The sequence below is a fragment of the Phoxinus phoxinus genome (assembly GCF_949152265.1).
Source record: "Phoxinus phoxinus genome assembly, chromosome: 6".
Taxonomy (NCBI): Eukaryota; Metazoa; Chordata; class Actinopteri; order Cypriniformes; family Leuciscidae; genus Phoxinus; species Phoxinus phoxinus.
In genome coordinates this window covers 15,326,863-15,345,440 of record NC_136881.1, presented here as the reverse complement: position 1 = coordinate 15,345,440, position 18,578 = coordinate 15,326,863, and the positions used below count along the sequence as shown (strand labels likewise).

The window sequence follows — 18,578 nt, the reverse complement described above, 5'->3', positions numbered from 1 at the left end:
TCTATGGGCGGGTTGAAAACATGCAGATCTAGCGCCTTCTACTGGCTGTAGTTTTTAGCCTCTGATGGCCAAAAAAGCCTCCAAAATGACGATTTTTACGTCATCTGAGGATTTTTTTACAGACAAAAAATACATAAATCTCTCGTCTCAGGGGAATACGAGGGAGGGAAGCACGGTAATTTGAAAATACTACAGGTTTTCTACTGATACAAAGTTTAATGCTAAATCCTGAAGTATCCCTTTAAGCAAAAGCATCATTGTGAGCATGACAAGTGATTTTTGTGGCAAAGTGATCATTTGTAGGCTAATTGCTGTCAAAATAATTTTGATGTGTCATAATGTGAGGTATTGCTTTTTTAATAAAATAAAAAAACATCTACTCATGGCTGTTAACCAGACAGCCTCCATTTAGTATCGCAGGTTCCAATCTGCCAAACCACCATAAAAAAGGACAGCTTTCTGAGAAATGGAAAGGATTAGAGACAATATTATCTTGGCAATGTTGCTGAAAGGTCATCCTTGATGTCCGACAGCAAAGAGCAGAGGCCATCTCACGGTATGAAACTTTGTATGGGATTTTTTCCTCTGGCTTTGAAAAGAAGACTTTTGAGACAAGTTTTAAGACTGAAAGGAATGCCATGAGCATAATATCCCAAGTGGGCAGTATCTTGCATCTTGTTTTATGTTACATAATGGTATTTGTGTTTTAACTCAAAGACAAATATTTAAAAAGTAAGTGTGCAGAATAAGTAAAAGACTGAAAGAAACTTTTTGAGTGTCGATTTTTTTTTACTGATAATCTGAAACTAAAACTAAGAAAAATTATTTTCGTTAATTGAAATAAATCTGAATACATGGATCCTGTATCACAAATCCGGTATATTTGTGGCAATAACCAACAATACATTGTGTGGGTCAAAATTATAAATTTTTCTTTTATGGCAAAAATCATTAGGATATTAATTAAAGATCATGTTCTATAAATATATTTTGTAAATCTCTTACCGTAAATATATAACATTTATTTTTGAGAGTGGATGCAGCACAATCGCAAACATAAATGGACAACTTTAAAGACGATTTTCTCAATGTTTCTATTTTTTTGCACTCTCAGATTCCAGATTTTCAAATAGTTGCATATCGGCCGCCAAATATGGTCCTATCCTAACAAACCATACATAAATGGAAAGCTTATATATTCAGCTTTCAGATGGTGTATAAATATAATTTCAAAACATTTACCCATGTGACTGGTTTTGTGGTCCAGGTTCACACACACACACACACACACACACACAAATAAAAAATCAGGACATGTGTATAATTACTATGACATATTTAGAATTATATTGTGTGCCTCTTACATTCTAATAAGCCCTAAATGTCACAGAGGATTTATGACATTATTTTATGAAGGTATTATCAATTTTACCTGAATTTAATTTCTGAATCATACTGCTAATAGTGCTTTGGTATGTATGATTAATTATGAATAGGTTTTTGAATAATACAACTGCTGGACTGCCTCCTCGTAACCACAATGTCAATTGAATTGGACATTTTAATCAAAGGAATATTATTCTTCTGGTAGGTAGGAGAAAAGCAAAAGGACAAGGACACATATATTATTCTACAGAGAGCGCATATAAATTATTTTAAGTTGCATAATGACCGATCGCATAGTATGAAGGCAATAACTGGCATTTGATTGTTTAACCTGTGTGTCATTTTATTCAGATTACAGGGCAGCAAACATTTCGGGAACAATCTTTTTTTCTTTTTTACCTTTATTTATCCAGGTAAACTGTTTGAGAACAACTTCTCATTTACAAACATGACCTGGCCAAGAGGCTACAGGAATAAATAGAAACATACTGGACAACTGTACTTACTCATACACATAACACATAGAACAAGCAATTAAATGAAATTTAAAAAAAGTAGACAGGAAAGAAAAGAAAAAGAAAAAAGAATAAAGTGCTTAAGTATGTGTGTATAAATATGGTTCAGGATTGTCAGCAGGAACAAGAGTCAACTATTACTATGTTGTTTTGGAGGTTCTGCTTAAAGGTGGAGATTGGGATCAGAGACGTAAGTATTTTGTAGTATGTTCCAGTCATGTGCTGCTGCAAAGCGGAAGTCGTTACATCCAAAGGTAGTAGAAGTAGTTGTGTGATAGGTGTTATGGGCAGCATGCAAAAGAGATGACAGATAGAGAGGTGTCTTGCCCAGGATTGTCTTGTATATGAAGAGAAACCAATGATGGAGCCGCTGGGTATGAAGGGAGGGCCAGCCCACCAGTTTATACAGGTCACAGTGATGAGTGTGAAAGGGTGCATTAGTGGCAAAACAATTGCAGTCATGCAGTTGCAAAAATATTTTGATTAAAGTTTAATCTGTACTTTTTTCCTCACACTCTTCTCTGCAGTGCTGATGAGAGGTTTGATGCTACCTTCCATACGAATGTCCTGGTTAATGCATCAGGTGCCTGTCAGTACATACCACCAGGTATGAATTATCCTTACCACTTTTAATTATCCAACCACACAATTGTCTAAGCCTGACAGGTTTAAGTTAGGGATGCACAGTAAATCTTTAACATTTTGATCATTGGCTGATATTAGTTTTTTTTCTTTTTTTTTCGGTATGGGTTAATATTGGATATTTAATTGTGTGCTCATTTTCTTTTCTACATTTAGATTACCTTTGCTATCATTTCATTTAAACTGTCTTGCATGTAACCATGGTTCCCTGAGAACTCGCACTGTGTCTTCTAAGGACACAATGGGGAATGCCTCCGGCAGGTGTCTGAAGCACGTATATAAACACGACAATTGTATTGGTCGGCGACAGCCTATGACATCATTATCAGTGCGGCCGTGAGTATAAAAGGGCACCTGAGGAACACATCATCCACTTATTTGTCTGAAGGAGAATTAGCTGGCATCCCAGAAGCACGTCAACAAGACGCAGTGTCTCGTTCCCCTTCTCAGGGAACCATGGTTACATGCGTAACCTGAGACATTCCTCTGCCATGCTGAATGCATGCCTTGTGACATAAGCACTCAACATTGATTACCAAACTGAGGGATTAAAAAAATTCCCCAAAGGATGCACCAGTTTGCTGCTACACTACCCCACTATGGCCACTGCCCAAACTACATACCCTAAATGAGGAGGATACCTTGCTCTCTCCCTTACAGTAACGTTCAAAGGCTTGGAATTGTACTTAAGAGATTCCTTAAATGGAATGGCCAGTGCCAAAAATACATTAACAGAATAAACGTCTTGTACGCTGCTGATCAGGCCTTCACCTCCTTGAATTGAACCCACATACTGTATGTCTCTCCGTGGCCACCATCGCCGGCATCGATCTACCGACCACGGCAGCAGTTTGTTTTGTGGCCTGGAGAGTGAGGTCTGTGGTTGCGGTGCAACTCAGCTACCACTTATATTAAGGGGCTTGGATGGCAGGGCCGGAGCCTTCAGTGTCAATGCCTCGCCTGCCGAGTGATACCCTCGCAAACTTTTCCTCAATAGCGGGCATCGACAAGAATCCGTGCTCACGCATTCCTTCGATGTTAGCATAGTTGGCATGCTGTTGTCAATTGATGCGGGCCAAATACGGGTTTTTCCAAGCTTTCTCGATCTCCATGTGGAAGGAAGACTTACGGGAGCTGGGCGGTTATGTCCAGATAAAAAATTCCTGAAGTGCTTCTCACTAGTTTATATCTAGGTCGCTTAGTTCCTCACAACAAACGGTCCCTAAAGACAGAAGAGAATGATGTGTTCCTCAGGAGCCCTTTTATACTCACGGTCGCACCAGTAATGACATCATAGGCTGTCTCCGGACAATGCAATTGACCGTTAGCAAAGACCCGCCCCCTTTACTTACTGTTGCTATGTCTGACAAGCTACGCCGCTCTCACGCCACATCATGTTCTCACGCAGTGAAAAATACATCGCGGAGCAGATAGGACACTGACAACGCGCTGATAGACAGGACAGACCAGGTTGCTTTTGGGTTACTTTTGATATTAAACTAAGTCTCACATTTCAAATTTGGCCATTTAAAAAAAATCAATTTAAACAATAAATACCGTTTTGTGGCTCTTTCATGTTTCTGACAGATCGCTGTAGAGCCTCAGTTAAAGATGCTCGTGAACCGATCATCTCTTCCTTCTAGTTTATTTATAGCATCAAATAAACATGAATGAACATAAGAAGGAATGTTGTTTTAACCGCGGAAAGACATCAGTACACTCCGTTTTTCAAGTTCAAATCCTCCCATGTTAATCAACTAACTATCCTGACTGCTTTGTCGGCCAAAATGGCGGATGGCGAAGTATGATTTGTCAGATCATCTGTCAATTAAGCTCCCTGCGAAGGGTCAATTGCCACATTTATATATATATATGCTTCAGACACCGGTCATGCCGGAGCCATTGCCCATAGTGCCCTCTAGAGGACACTTTGCAAGTTCCCATTAGAAAGGGAACAAGTGTTATTTTAGTGTCATTGATATACTATTATAGTTTAATTTTTACTTTGAGTTAGTTAGTATGATAGATAGTCTACAGTTCGTTTTGTAGGTTTAACAATTGTGATATATAGTGTAATATTTTAGATAATTTCAACATTCATTTTCAATCCAGCATGACTTTTTTATTGCCATTATTTATTTATTTTTATGTGCTGCAGTATGTATGTTTGTGTGTTACCACGCAGGTATTCTGAAGAGTACATGTTACATAGATGTGCGCTGGTTCCCATTCGATATACAGAAATGCGACCTCAAGTTTGGCTCCTGGACTCATAACGGATGGTTGCTGGACCTACAGATGCAGTCAGTGGATATCTCTACATACATCCCCAATGGAGAGTGGGATTTAGTGGGTAAGAGTCCTACGAAACTTGTAAATTGTCATTTTCATATTTAAATAGTTCAACAGTTCGTTTCAGTCCTTGAATTGGATTGGAAGGGTGGTGTTTCAAAGGGTGGAAGTTATATATTCCAACAGTTTTATAGTCAGAAAACATTCCACCTATTTCTTAAGTTCAGCTACTGCCTTAAATTTCTAAGTACAATCAACTTGGTTGTACAAGTAATTTCAACTTAAATTATATTAAAGGTGACATATTATGCCCCTTTTCACAAGATGTAATATACTTTTAGACGCACCTGGACGTTTCTGAATGGTTAGTGGATACATTTATGTAGTTGTTGTGGAGTAATCTTCATGTTTAACATTTACACAAGTTGAATTTTTTTTGTCAAATAGTGTTCTGCGCTCGTTTGTGCAGCCAACGACAGAACAGTTTGCATTCTTTACTCGAACTTTTGTCATTGCATCACTGTTGCCGCTTGCAAAACCAAATTATGGCACTGTGAGTGGAAACGTGCAGATTAAGGTGGCGCCAATATTATAATAAGATTCCCTTCATACGTCAGAAGGGGAGCGAAATCTGATCGGCTTATTTTTTGACATGCTTGCAGAGAAAGGCTTACCAACACAAAGTTACAGGGTTGTCTTTTTTCAAATTTTCTGGGTTGGTAGATGCACCGGGGACCCGATTATAGCACTTAAAACATGAAAAAAGTCAGATTTTTCATGATATGTCCCCTTTAAACTGACTTAAAAATATATATTAATGTAATAATGTAAAACTTAATAATGTAAAAACATCAGTTGCTATGATTTACTGATCATGTCACATTTACAGTTTTTATTTGCATGTACATTCTGTGCATTAGTGGTTGAATCTTTTCTGTGACTCTTTCTGCAGTAGGTGTTAACAAATGGCTGTCTTTATGAGTGAATCACTGAATCAACTGACTAATTCAGGAATTGCAAACATCACTTAAAGGGCACAAATTATGCATTTACCTTTTACATGGCGTTTGAATATAAATGTGTGTACACAACCACCCTATAATGATAAAAATCCACCCATATGTATGATTGTACACAATACATGTGTCCTTGACCCATAAATCATAAGTACTGTCTCATAACAACCCGTTCTCAGATTTGGGGCAATGTGACGTACTGTACTTTTGCACAAGACAAGCCCCTCCCACGACTGTTGACTGACACTGCAGTTTTAGCGTAGACCCGCCATTGTTTCGTCAGTTCACAGTCAGCAGCTGTAGACAAGAATGTCTTCTAAGCGATTTGAGGAGTTTTGTTGTTGGATGTAAGAATGAACATACTGTAGCAGTCTTCATTTACTCCTGTTGTTACTCGAGGATGGATCAGTACCAACTGTTCGTGATCCAGTTTACAGTCTCCGGAGTGATAGACCTAATATAAAGTTTGACAGTTTATTAAGAACCCCCTTAAAAGGTGTGTATATATTGTTTACTGTTAGTTGTAACAAGTGTTTTGTGAAATTCGCTGTGTATGTTGATGATAATGAAAGGGAGAGAGAGAGAATTTATGGATAAGACTTTTTAATTCGCACTTCTTATACAGTTTATTCAGCTCTTAGAGTGATTTTCTGCAGTAACTGCAGTAAACTGACTCTTCATCTTTTGTGTGATGTACAATAAACTTCATTGAACTCCTCAGTATATTTTTGGCCATCATTCGGACGCGGTCCGCTACAGCAGGCTTGTATTAATAGTGGATAAAAGCAGATGACAAATACATTATAACCGTAATTAAACTAAACTATACCTGTTCTATATCCATATAGCGTATATTCTCTGACTCTGTAGGCATTATTGTCCGACTCCGGGTCGAAATTAACACTGCTACTGAGAGTTTCTGTTTTGATATTATCATTCTGCGAGATGAGATTGTCCACAGAGCGCAAGCTCCGCCCTCTGTGCCAGCAGCAGCAGCTCATTTGCATTTAATAGAATACACACTAAAACGTAGTGTTTTTCTGAGCCCCAAAAAGTGGCAATTTAAAGATGCAGTAAAAAATTCTCTGTTGGGTATTTTGAGCTAAAACTTCACTTACACACTCTGGGGACATAAAATGTGCTCTTTAAGAGCCATCCACAAGTCTAGATATGGCTAAATTCCATATATGGCTTCATGCTCCTATTATGTTTTTTCAAATATTACGTTTCATGCAGTGTATAATATATCTGTCTGAAGTTTTAAAGACCAAAGTGCACAACAAATAAAGTTTTTTGGTCTCCTAAAAGAAACAATCTACCGACCGCGGTAGCAGTTTGTTTTGTGGACCGGAGAGCGAGATCTGTGGTGTGAAGTTGTTTTAAGGGGCTTGAATGGCAGAGCCAAACCCTTAAGTGTCAATGCCTCCCCTGCCGAGAGATACCGCACAAACGTTCTGTTATTCTTATGGATTAAGACAACACAGACAGAATTTTAACATCCTGTCGATCACAACAAAGTCATTTTTATACAAAGTAAACTTTTATATGTGGCTTTAAATTATAACAGGATAAAATAACATTGTTATATAATATGTGTGAAATTCTTGTAATTGTGCAACATCATAGGATGTTTTGAACTAATATTAGAAATATTAATATTAGAAATTAATGTTTGCGTGCATGGCGCAGGCTTTCTAATCTCATAATCTGGCCGTGTTTGGATGTTTAATCTCTCTGTTTCTGTCTCAGTCTTTCATTTTTACGCTTTCATTGCCAATGTGACCCAGGGTCTGTTCGACAGATGGGGTCCTGATGGTAGTTGGCAGTGCTTTGGCACTGATTCTGGCTGGCACCAATGGCCAGTTGGGTGCCAAGGTTGTGCAGTGACACGGGCAGTCTGTGAATGGGCATCTTTAACACCACAGGGAGCCACAAATTTGCACACACAGCCGCAATCTACTGATTACTCTGTTGCACAAAAGTGTAAACATCTATGACAAATAACAAGAATCTTTCTACATCTTTTTATGCATTAATAGGTTGTTTTTCCATTTATCTGACACATTTGCATAACTATCATTGTAAATAGAAGTTCCCTCCCCCTTCAAACACACACACAAACCACATCACTCAGGTATGTCTTTTCTAATCAGTTAAATGACTCAAACCAGCTATTTGCTTTGATGTGATTGTCTCTGAGTACCATAACAATTCTGACCAGCGTGAAATCCTGATGAAAGCTCTTCATCCACCTGCCTAGTTTGATTAATTACAATTTTGATTTCATTTTTAATCAATTGGAGAGGAGGGCTGTCTGACCCGGACAGATCAAGGCTGTCTCATTTGCAACATGTCATGTCATTGTTTTCCTTTAGTTTTGCAACTGGTAGAAATAAGCTTATTTCATGATTTTTTTAGTTTGGGTTGACTTTTAAGGTATTTTATAGACGACATGACTGTGTTTTATATAATAAAAATGTGGGTTAGCCTTGTTTGACTGTTAAGCACAGAATTATTGAATTTGATTGTATTTTGGAGACCACTGTAGTATTAAGTGGATTGCATTGCAAACATTAGGGAAAAGGAAAGAAAATATCAGTTTTGTGACCACCAAGTTCAAGGACAAGAAACAGAATAAACAATGGCTGATTCTTGTGTTTGCTATAGATTTAGCAACAACAACAAAAAGTTTAGGGAAAAACTGTTTTTTCAGTTATGCAATTTAAAAGGTCATGGAGATCCTGTCTGTGATTTTGCCTGTAACAAATATGCTCGTCTTAGCTTACAGCCTCTTTTTTATTTTAAAGGCCTTTATCTCATTTATGTTGTAGAGAGTCACTTTGAAGTCCTGCCTTAGCTTTTACCTTAAACCACTCTGCTGGCTGCCTTTTTAAATATACTTTTTTTTTTAATCAAATTAAATGTTGATCATCCTCAGGATATCAAACTAAATATTGTATGAGCTGTTTTTTTGTATGAACTGTTTACATTTTACTTTAAAATGTGGTTCGAAATCATGATCTTGAAATCGATTTTTAAATAAACATCTGAATTTAACAGACAAAATGTATCAAAATAAAATAAAATGGCAGAAGGAGTATCAGGGTAATGTAGAGTAAATTAAGCTATCATTCAGTAGGGTATGGAAGCCTTTTTCTGCCAAATTTCAGTAAAGAAATACCATACAGTAAGTCTAATTAGGAAACTAATTAAAAAAAATATCATAATGGCTTTCTCGTAATTGTGAATTAATGTTATAACGTTTTGAAGAAAAAAAGAAGAAACAGCCACTTTTCATGCTATTGTATGTTAGACAATATCTAATAGTTCTCACAACAAAAAAAACATGGGATTTGTGCCTTTACTGCTTCATAAAAAGTAATGGGACACCAGAATGTACTGTATTTGTGGAAAATGCTTGCTGTTGTACGACATAAACCTGATTGCGTTCCTTTGTGTTTTGTCAGGGGTCCCTGGGAAGCGTAATGAGCTATATTATGAGTGCTGTAAGGAGCCTTACCCTGACGTGACATTTACAGTAACAATGCGCAGGCGAACATTGTACTATGGTCTGAATCTGCTCATTCCATGTGTGCTCATTTCTGGCCTGGCTCTGCTCGTTTTCCTGTTGCCAGCTGATTCTGGAGAGAAGATATCACTGGGTAAGATAAACATGCAGTAAAGCTTTATCTTTTGTATCATAATGACCAAATACGCATAATTATGCACTTTTATGAAGAAATGACATTATTTTATTTTCCACTTACTTTTTCCACTTTCCTGTCTGACAGGTATAACTGTCCTCTTGTCATTAACGGTCTTCATGCTGCTGGTGGCTGAGATCATGCCGGCCACCTCTGACTCAGTTCCTCTCATAGGTAAGTTAAGGGCTTCATTCAAATTGGAAATTGTAATCTTATTGAATCTCATGAAGAACTACTTCTTCGTTGATGTTGTTTTAGTGAGTATCTTGCCAATTTAAACGGTTGTGTCTTCTTTGGCTCTGTAGCTCAGTACTTCGCCAGCACCATGATGATTGTGGGCTTGTCAGTTGTTGTCACTGTCCTCGTTCTGCAGTTTCATCATCATGATCCACAAGGGGGAAAGATGCCAAGATGGGTGAGTGAAAACTCTTTCAATTGAGTAGTTCCCTTTCAAAGTGGACCTTAACACTGCATCATCTGCGTGACCAATGTCTGAAGCAAATGTGTAAACGCAACACTTTTATTGGCCAATGACAGTCCATGATATCATTACTGGTACGCCCGTGAGAATAAGAAGGCACATGTAATGCACGTAATCAGCTTTTTTGTCTTCAGGAGCCGTTTGTTTGTATTAGCACATGTTTTGACACCTAAGGACACACCGCATTATGTGTTTGGGTGAGGAGCATGCGCGTTTGGTTCTCAAGGGATCTGAATGCGCCATTGTGAAAAATTCACATTGAGTAAGCTCTGTTTGCCCATGGCCCTATTTTCAAGAGACAGGCTCTGTGGTAGCCGTGGCACAGCAGAGACTGAAGTTGTGGGGATCGCAGGTCGAGGTGGCTGAGGAGTTTGAGAAAGGTATGGCTCTCTCGTGTTCCTCAGTCACTGGCCTGATTGATCTGCTGGATCAGGATGTACAGTCTCTTGAATCTTCTGATCCAGCAGATAGCATGTTTCTGGCACCATCCAGCCAGGATGAGGCGGATGTGGTTGAGGAGGGCGAGGATATCACTTGTAGTGAGCCCACTCAGCCTGCCAGCCCCACATATGAGGAGTGTTGGAGGTGAAGGGGCGCGAAAGACAGGAAGTTGCTTGTGGCAGACTTAACAAGCGGTTCCTGTCAGGTCATAACCGCCCCGCTCCAATGAGCCTTCCGTTTATTCCTGAACTTCACACCAAAATGAAGTCATGGAGGAAGTCATATTCAGCTCGCATCTATCCCTTTTAGCATTCAAATTATTTGAATTTCATCTTCTTAGTTTGCCTCCCTCCACAACCACAGTTGGGTTTCAACCACCATGCGCTTTTTTTTTTACCATTCTGCCGCAGTGTGTCTTGGATTTTTAAACTAAAAAGATAACAAATTTTACAGTTAGAAAAATGCAATGAACTTGCAAACATCACCACTCAAAGTAACTGGCATTTTTCACCTCATATAAAGTTTGTTTTGCAAACTTTTGCACAAAGTTAAGTATTCCTCAACTTTTTGATGCTCTTCTGTCATTCCCACAATTTACTGGGTGAGTGTGTTTCTCAACTTCTAGAGAATGTATTGGCAACGTCCGCTCACTCCACACAAGTGGATATCTAGAGCTAAGGCTGGAATACATTGCACAACTTTTAATATCTGAACAGATTTTACACAGGCATCATACAGACTTTGTAAATAGAGGAAAAACTGGGCATCATACAACTTGTGAGCATCACAAACTGCTAGACGTTCAAGTCACTCCGAACACAAACTCATGCAGAAAACATGTGCCTCATTGCTAGGAGCCACATGACAAATTAAAACAATACTGTATGTTATAAAATTAGCTCAAAACATGTTTGATATCTTCTGAGTAGACGTAATCAAAGTCTGAAGCTAAAAACACAATCTGTGTCTGAGCCTCTGCCCATCATACACAACATGATTTTCTGAAAAATCTGTCAACATCGACAGCCCAAATTATACAGACTAGCTTTGAATTTCACCAACTAGCACTGACTCTTCCAGACAGCAATTGCTGCATTCACAAAAATTCAAATGAAAAAATTGCTTCTGAGAAAAATCGGAGAAAATCTGAATATACACAATATGTGGGTGAGTTGTAGAATGACTTTAGTGCAGTTGACATTGTGGGATCCCACTGGAGAGGTAATGAGGTCTATTTGTATTAAACTTTAATGTATCCTCAGCCACTACTGTTGAGAAGAAAAGCTGTCTGGTGTTTCTTATTTGGTTCATGTCCAGTGGGACACACCTGCCGCTTGAAGCGTCTGAATTTTTAAACACACAAACCTTTAGTGGACACTTTCTCCCATAATATAAAAAAATATACTGATTTCATACAGCATATCATCATAATAAAGAGAGAAATATCTTGTTCACACATCTGAGTGCCTTATCTTTAGCAGATTCTTCCTGTTCTTCTTAGGTGCGCGTGATCCTGCTCAACTGGTGCGCCTGGTTCTTGCGCATGAAGAAGCCAGGCGAGGAACGCAAAGCCAACAACAAATATGACCACTCTCCGGCGCACCATGCCAGCGCCAGCAGCATTCAGATGGGGGTAATGCCCGGTCAGCCGTCCTCTACCAACTCAACCACCAACGGTCACATGAACCTGTACTTCGGCTACCACTCCATTGACAGCGCTTGCTGCCCACCCAGCAGCGACTCCGGCATGTCTTGCAGCGTTGGTCGGGTCGGCGGGTCGCCAAACGAAGAACAGCGGGAGGCAGTGAGGGTGTTTTCAGGCGAACAGGAGATCCATCACATCCTGTCGGAAGTGATGTACATTGCTCAGCGATTCCGTGACCAGGATGAGGCAGAGGCAATCTGCAGCGAGTGGAAATTTGCGGCAGCAGTCGTGGATCGGCTCTGTCTGGTGGCGTTTTCACTTTTCTCCATCATCTGCACCTTTACCATTCTCATGGCTGCGCCAAACTTCATTGAGGCAGTCTCAAAAGACTTCACATAATTGCAATAGCATTGTATTTTCTTTTTTTCTTTTTAAAGATAAAAAAAAAAAAAAAAACGTGATTGAGTGTGAGAAGTGTCTACCACCAAAGTCGAGTCCTTCCTCTTCTCATCGTTCTGAGATCAACGTGAACTATTGTTACAATAATTAAGATTAAAAAAACTTGTCAAAGTTGTGTATTTTTGAACTTTTCGAACAAACATACAGACCCTTGGAAAAGCTGTTTGGGTGATATTGTATGTCTTTATATACTGTATTTGGACTGAGCACTTGAGGGTTGGTTAATGTAAAGATGTGTTCTCAGTGTGACAACACTTTTAGACACAGCTATGTCTGTGAAGTTTATGTGAAATATAAACAACCAATCCCATAATCGCTTTGGTTTCTTTTCATTTCTTGGCTTTAGTAATATTTTTGACATTTAATATTGTTAGAATAAAAAGTTATCACTGAACTGTAATAAAATGCGTACATTTTAGCAAATGTTTTCTTTATCAAAGCAACAATAACCTATGTTACCTGTAGAATTAATAAGCTCTGTAACTGTCATCATTTTGACATTTTTGTATAAATAAATATTACAGTTATTAGTGTGTTCAAATCTCTCACTTGTGTCCAGTTTGTCCACGTAATCAGAGTGTCATTATTTTGTCACTTCATTCTGACCCTGTGCTCTGTTGTATTATGTAAAAATACTATGTAAACACTGTGGATAAGTAATTTTGTTAGAAAATATTAATAAAAAAAATTATAAAACTATTTAAAGTTCTATAGGTGAATCCATGTATTTTGCATAAGTATTTCTTGGCATTTAATTTGCACTTTCTGGATATTGTGTATGTGGTTTCACTTACAACTAGTATTTCTGTGTATTATAGGTGCATTTATTCATTTTAGAGGGGAAGGGAAGAGAAAAATCAACATTACAGGTCATTTTGATTTATAATTAATTTTTAATGTCTAATGTTTTTTTTTTTTTTATTCTTTACTGTTACTTGTGCTCAAAAACACTACAAGCTCTGTTGAGAAATTATCTAAAGTCGCAAAGTAAAGCTTTGCTTATTCATTGAGTTGGCAGAGTAGTGCAGAGGCTTTTGAGATCCAGTAGTCACTGGGCCGATTGGATGGCAACATCACAGTTACCACAAAATTTGTGGAGTGCCCTAATAGACAGAACAAAAACATACAATTTAATAAAATAAAAAAGTAAAAATATCATAAGATAAAATGTAAAAGCTAAATTCTGATACTAATGGTTTACGCCCGTTTCACACATACTCCGTATGCGGTGCGTATTTTTTTCCGTACCCATGTTAACAGGTTAGAGCTTTCACACTGCACGCGGATGCAGTCCGTCGATCCGTTCCAGTTGCGGTGCGTATACACAGCAGTGCAGCGATCGTTTCCGCACCGAGTCTATTTTTGCTCTGCTGCAAACGCTGAATTAAAGTGACAGTGCATGGATCGTGGTCAGAATGAACACAGATTGACATGAAAATGTAGTAATTTCACCATAAATGCACTTAATTAAATCAAATATAGTAATCTCATAAATATATTCAATTAAATACTACTTTTTTTCACAGTCTTCTTTTTACCTTACAACCAGTGTAAAGCAAGGAAAACTTCTTTTTTTTTAAATAAAAGTTGATGCATAACTTCTGGATTTGAAACAAAAATAGTGATTATGTGTTTGTGGTTCCCGCGGATCAGTTTTACACTGCAAACACAGCATATGTGAAAGCACTAAAGCGCGTGCTGCTCCTGCACCGCATACGCACCGCATACACACTGCACACGGAGTAATGAGTGAAACGGGCGTTAGACAGTGGATTTTTTTAATCATTTTTTTTTTTTTTTTTTTTTACAATAGCCTACTGGAGTTAAATTATGGATGAATATTTCTGCCTCAGAATAAAAAAAAAGTTAATTGTCAGTTAAGTACCTACATTGTAAACAAAGGTGATTGTGAGCTGAAGTTTATAGTCACAATTGTGAGATTTAAAGTAAAAATTAACTTTTTTATTTTTATACAGACTATTTTTATTTTACTCTGTGGCAGGAACAGGATAACTGTTTTAACTTCACAAGACTCATAAACTGACCTGTAGTTGACAGAGTTCCAGCACGAGCAGAGGTCTTGTACAGTGGTGCCTCGTAGAAGGTGGACTCAGGAACATAGTTTTGCTGAGGTTCAAAATGCACCACAGGCAGCACGGAGTTCATCACCCTCGACAGCGCGTCTTCAATAACCATGTTTATGTCATCCCAGCGACAAGCGTCCATGTACATCCCATGAACCAACACACCATCTTCCATGGAGGGAAGCTACAAAGGCAGACCATAACATATTGACAAGTGACAACATTAATGATGTGAGATTTAACCATGACAGAAAAAAATCCTTGATCTTTTGAAATAAAATATAATAAAAATGCACTTTGAAAAACTACCGAAAGGCTGGTTTTAGAACTCAAATTTCTCTTGTTGTCCTTCGAAATATAGGACAACAACACCTATTCTGTGTTTTTTGAAAGCCATTAATACTTTTGTTCCACAAGGATGCATTAGTTGATCAAAAGTGAAAGTAGAGACATTTATGATGTTGCAAAAAATTATATTTCAAATAAATGCTGTTCTTTTAAAATTTCTATTCATCAAATAATCCTGAAAAAAAATCAGTCTCACTGTTTCTACAAAAATCATTATATTTTACAATTACAATTTATTTATTTTGATCAAATAAATGCAGCCTTGGTGAGCATAAGCCAAACCCAAACGTCTGAACGGCAGTGTAATTCAAAGAGGAAAATAATTGATCATGGGATGTTCATGTTTACAGTATATATCTAAAGATTTTGTTGTAATCATATTCAAAAATATATGTTAAAATATCTCTGTAAGTATCCCTGCTTGTTTCCAAGCTGACCTCCTTGTCCATGTCAAGTTCCTTCCCTGGCTCAAGGCTTTTCAGAGCTTCAGTGACAAGAGTCTGGTCTCTGTACACTGGTACCACGTTGAAACGAAAATTCAGCTCATCAATAGGTAGGTTGTATTTACGTGCATGATTCTGCAGTGCACCTGTGAGACAGAACCAACTCTTTATTGAACAAAGGTGTTTCAAATGACATTTGAAAAATCCTGTATACATACGTACGTTTTGATTCCAAGTATTTTCTAGGGCTTAAATCTGTTTGGGATTTATTTTATTTTCCAGAGCAGGTATTATTGTAAACGTGTTTCTTACCTGTAAGGAATCCTTGAGGGAAAAATAATCCAGAAATCCAAAAAGACTTGGGCTGACCCCTTGTGATCCAACTCTGTTTACACAACCACACACACAACCAACAATGGTACTTTACAATCTTGTGAATTCAAAATGGAAAGAACAAAGGTAATTCAAAGTAAAACAAAACAAAAATCAGCAAAACTACTCAACTTTCCCCCCTGAGGGCAAACAAAGTCAGCTCAAGGTAAAGCCGACAGTCTTGGATCATTTCTATTTCAGAGCATGTGAAAAGAATCAGTAACTAGAGCGTTGAAGGTTCTAGTTGATGGACACAACTACATACATAACCTTAACAAAGACACTCAAATCATACAGCTTGGGGAGGATATCAGGATATTTCTAAGCTGATAAATAATAAATGCTTATATTAGTGCGCCATAGTATTTGTAGAGAAATGGTTCACCTCATTTCCCCCCAAAAAAGTTTTGTATGAGAATAAAAAATGAAAATTTGATTTATTCAGTGAAAATCTTGCCTTCTGGCTTAGCTCTCAAATCTCATTCACCCTCCAAACATTTAAACTTACGGCTTCACAAGAAATTAGACAAGAATGTCAATGAGATATGCGTGCATGCATGTTCTTCTTTACCTCCTCCTTCCCCTGCTTTTCATCATATCATTCTGGAAGGCATTTAGTATAGCACATGAGTCATACTAGTTTACTTATTGTCCTTTTGACAGCCCCATTTCCCATGTACATCCATTATGTGGAAAAGAGCAGCTTGGACATTCTGTTAAATATCTCCTTTTATGTTTTACAAATGAAAAAATATTGTACACAACCATTCAAAAAGTTTAGGTTTCAAAAAGTTTTTTGTTTGAAAAAACATTAAAATTAATGTTTATTTAGCAAGACTTCATTAAATTGATCAAAAGTGACAGTAAAGACATTTCAATGTTACAAATTGTTTCTGTTTTAAATAAATGATGTTGTTTTTTATCAAAGAACCTTTAAAAAAAAATTATTTCCACAAAAATAGAAAAATCTAAATATGACTGTTTTTATTGTTCAAATGAATGCAGCCTTGGTGACCATAATAGACTTGAAATAATTTTCCAAAAAACTTACCGACCACAAACTTTTGAATGGTAGTGTAAGTGTTTGGAACGATATGAGTGAGAAAATTATGACAGAATTTACATTTTTGTAAGAACTATATATTTCTGAGGAGAATAACAGCAATGGGTAATTAAAAGGATAATTTGCCCAAAATTTGTCATAATTTACTTACCTTCAAGTTGTTCCAAACCTGTATGAGTTTCTTTCTTCTGTTGAACACAAAATAAGATATGTTAAAGAATGTTGGTAATCAAACAGTTGACGGTAGCTATTGACTTTCATAGTGGGAAAAAAATAGTATGGAAGTCAATGGTATGCCGTCAACTGCCTGGTTACCAACATTCGTTAAATATATTTTGTGTTTAACAGAAAAAAGAAACGCATACAGGTGTGGGACAACTTGAGGGTGAGTAAATGATGACATAACTTTCACATTTTTGGGTGAACTATCCCTTTAAGTTTTCTCTCTCATACAGTATATGATGGTGGGCTTATATTATGTATTGTACCTCAGTCTATTCATGCTGATGTAGAGGAAAATTTCTCACTTCACTGCTGAAATTTAAACTAGTCCAGTTACATATGCTGAGCCTGTTCGCAGAGTTCAGAAACACATTTTTTTCTGAAATTCATGAGCTTATCGTGTGTGTCTGTGTGTTATATAACAGAGCACTCAGACCAGCCACACGGAACAGCACATCGAGTCAGAGATAACAGTTTGGTGTGCCCATCAACCCGTGCATGAGAGCAATCACCATATGTAAGTGCCAGACAAGGCGAGGATATACAGTAAAGAAATTGTAGTTGTTTATGTAGCCTCTTTGAGTGTGGTTCAGAATGGCTGTGAGCCCCTCTGGCTCCATTCATGAACAATAATAACAACAGCACACAGCTCATATATCACTGGCCTTTACTGGAATCCCCAACCCTGAGGAAATTGTCCATGTACAATGAGAGTGAACCTCCTGAATACAGAGGAAAAAGTGTGTGTGTGTGTGTGTGTGTGTGTGTGTGTGTGTGTGTGTGTGTGTGTGTGTGCACGTGCATGTGAGTGGAGTCTTAAACCTAAGACTATTTTTAAGGCCTTGCCTTTCTGAAATACGATAGTACAGATTGGCTTCAAAGCCTGTAAGCAATGTATTAAAATGCATGATGCTTTGCAAATGCCATGCAAATGGCATTGACTTGATTTGTACTGTACCTGGTCTTTAAAGTAGATTCAGTACACTCAAAATGTAGAAAGCTAAACAATTTTAATATATAATAATAATCATCATAATAATAATAATAATATTGTAATATAACGGCAGAGTAAAAATAAAAATGACATTTAAACTACAGAAGTAAAATTACAATACTTATTTTTTGATTTCTTCTTTTGCAAGAGTTAAAACCTTGAGCTTTTTATGTGTTGGAAAACTGCAGGGAGACCTTTAGGCTTTTGTGTTTAGTTTATAAATGCTTCTCATTACAAATCAAGTGCAGTTCTGTAAATTTGTCCACAAAAATGTTGTCAATTATGCAAATGTAAAAAATTAAGTGAACTTGGCACACAACTAAACTCACATCACACAAAGAGATGGATGTCGCAGCATTTACTATGAACCAAGCCGCTCTGAAATGCTGAAAACAGATTATAATAATAAAAGCCTTTTGTGATTTGATAATTGGACTAAGCCATATGTAATTTCGGATGCATTGCCAAAGC

General features: G+C 37.5%; 2 protein-coding genes across 2 annotated transcripts in view; one reads left to right on the top strand and one right to left on the bottom strand.

Moving 5' to 3' along the window:
• Nucleotides 1-13,285, top strand: part of chrna8 (cholinergic receptor, nicotinic, alpha 8) — a 63,181-nt gene extending 49,896 nt beyond the window's left edge. The window contains exons 5-10 of the mRNA XM_079616836.1: nucleotides 2,429-2,508; nucleotides 4,729-4,896; nucleotides 9,319-9,513; nucleotides 9,643-9,729; nucleotides 9,861-9,970; nucleotides 11,979-13,285. Of these exons, the coding sequence (XP_079472962.1) occupies nucleotides 2,429-2,508; nucleotides 4,729-4,896; nucleotides 9,319-9,513; nucleotides 9,643-9,729; nucleotides 9,861-9,970; nucleotides 11,979-12,521 (1,183 nt within the window). The 3' untranslated portion in view covers nucleotides 12,522-13,285. The remainder of the gene's footprint in view (nucleotides 1-2,428; nucleotides 2,509-4,728; nucleotides 4,897-9,318; nucleotides 9,514-9,642; nucleotides 9,730-9,860; nucleotides 9,971-11,978) is intronic.
• Nucleotides 13,286-13,420: 135 nt separating this feature from the next.
• Nucleotides 13,421-18,578, bottom strand: part of dnah6 (dynein, axonemal, heavy chain 6) — an 83,020-nt gene continuing 77,862 nt past the window's right edge. Inside the window, exons 76-79 of the mRNA XM_079616837.1 lie at nucleotides 15,769-15,841; nucleotides 15,451-15,602; nucleotides 14,627-14,849; nucleotides 13,421-13,684 (exon numbers count right to left, since the gene is read on the bottom strand). Coding sequence (XP_079472963.1) covers nucleotides 13,581-13,684; nucleotides 14,627-14,849; nucleotides 15,451-15,602; nucleotides 15,769-15,841 — 552 coding nt within the window. The 3' untranslated portion in view covers nucleotides 13,421-13,580. The remainder of the gene's footprint in view (nucleotides 13,685-14,626; nucleotides 14,850-15,450; nucleotides 15,603-15,768; nucleotides 15,842-18,578) is intronic.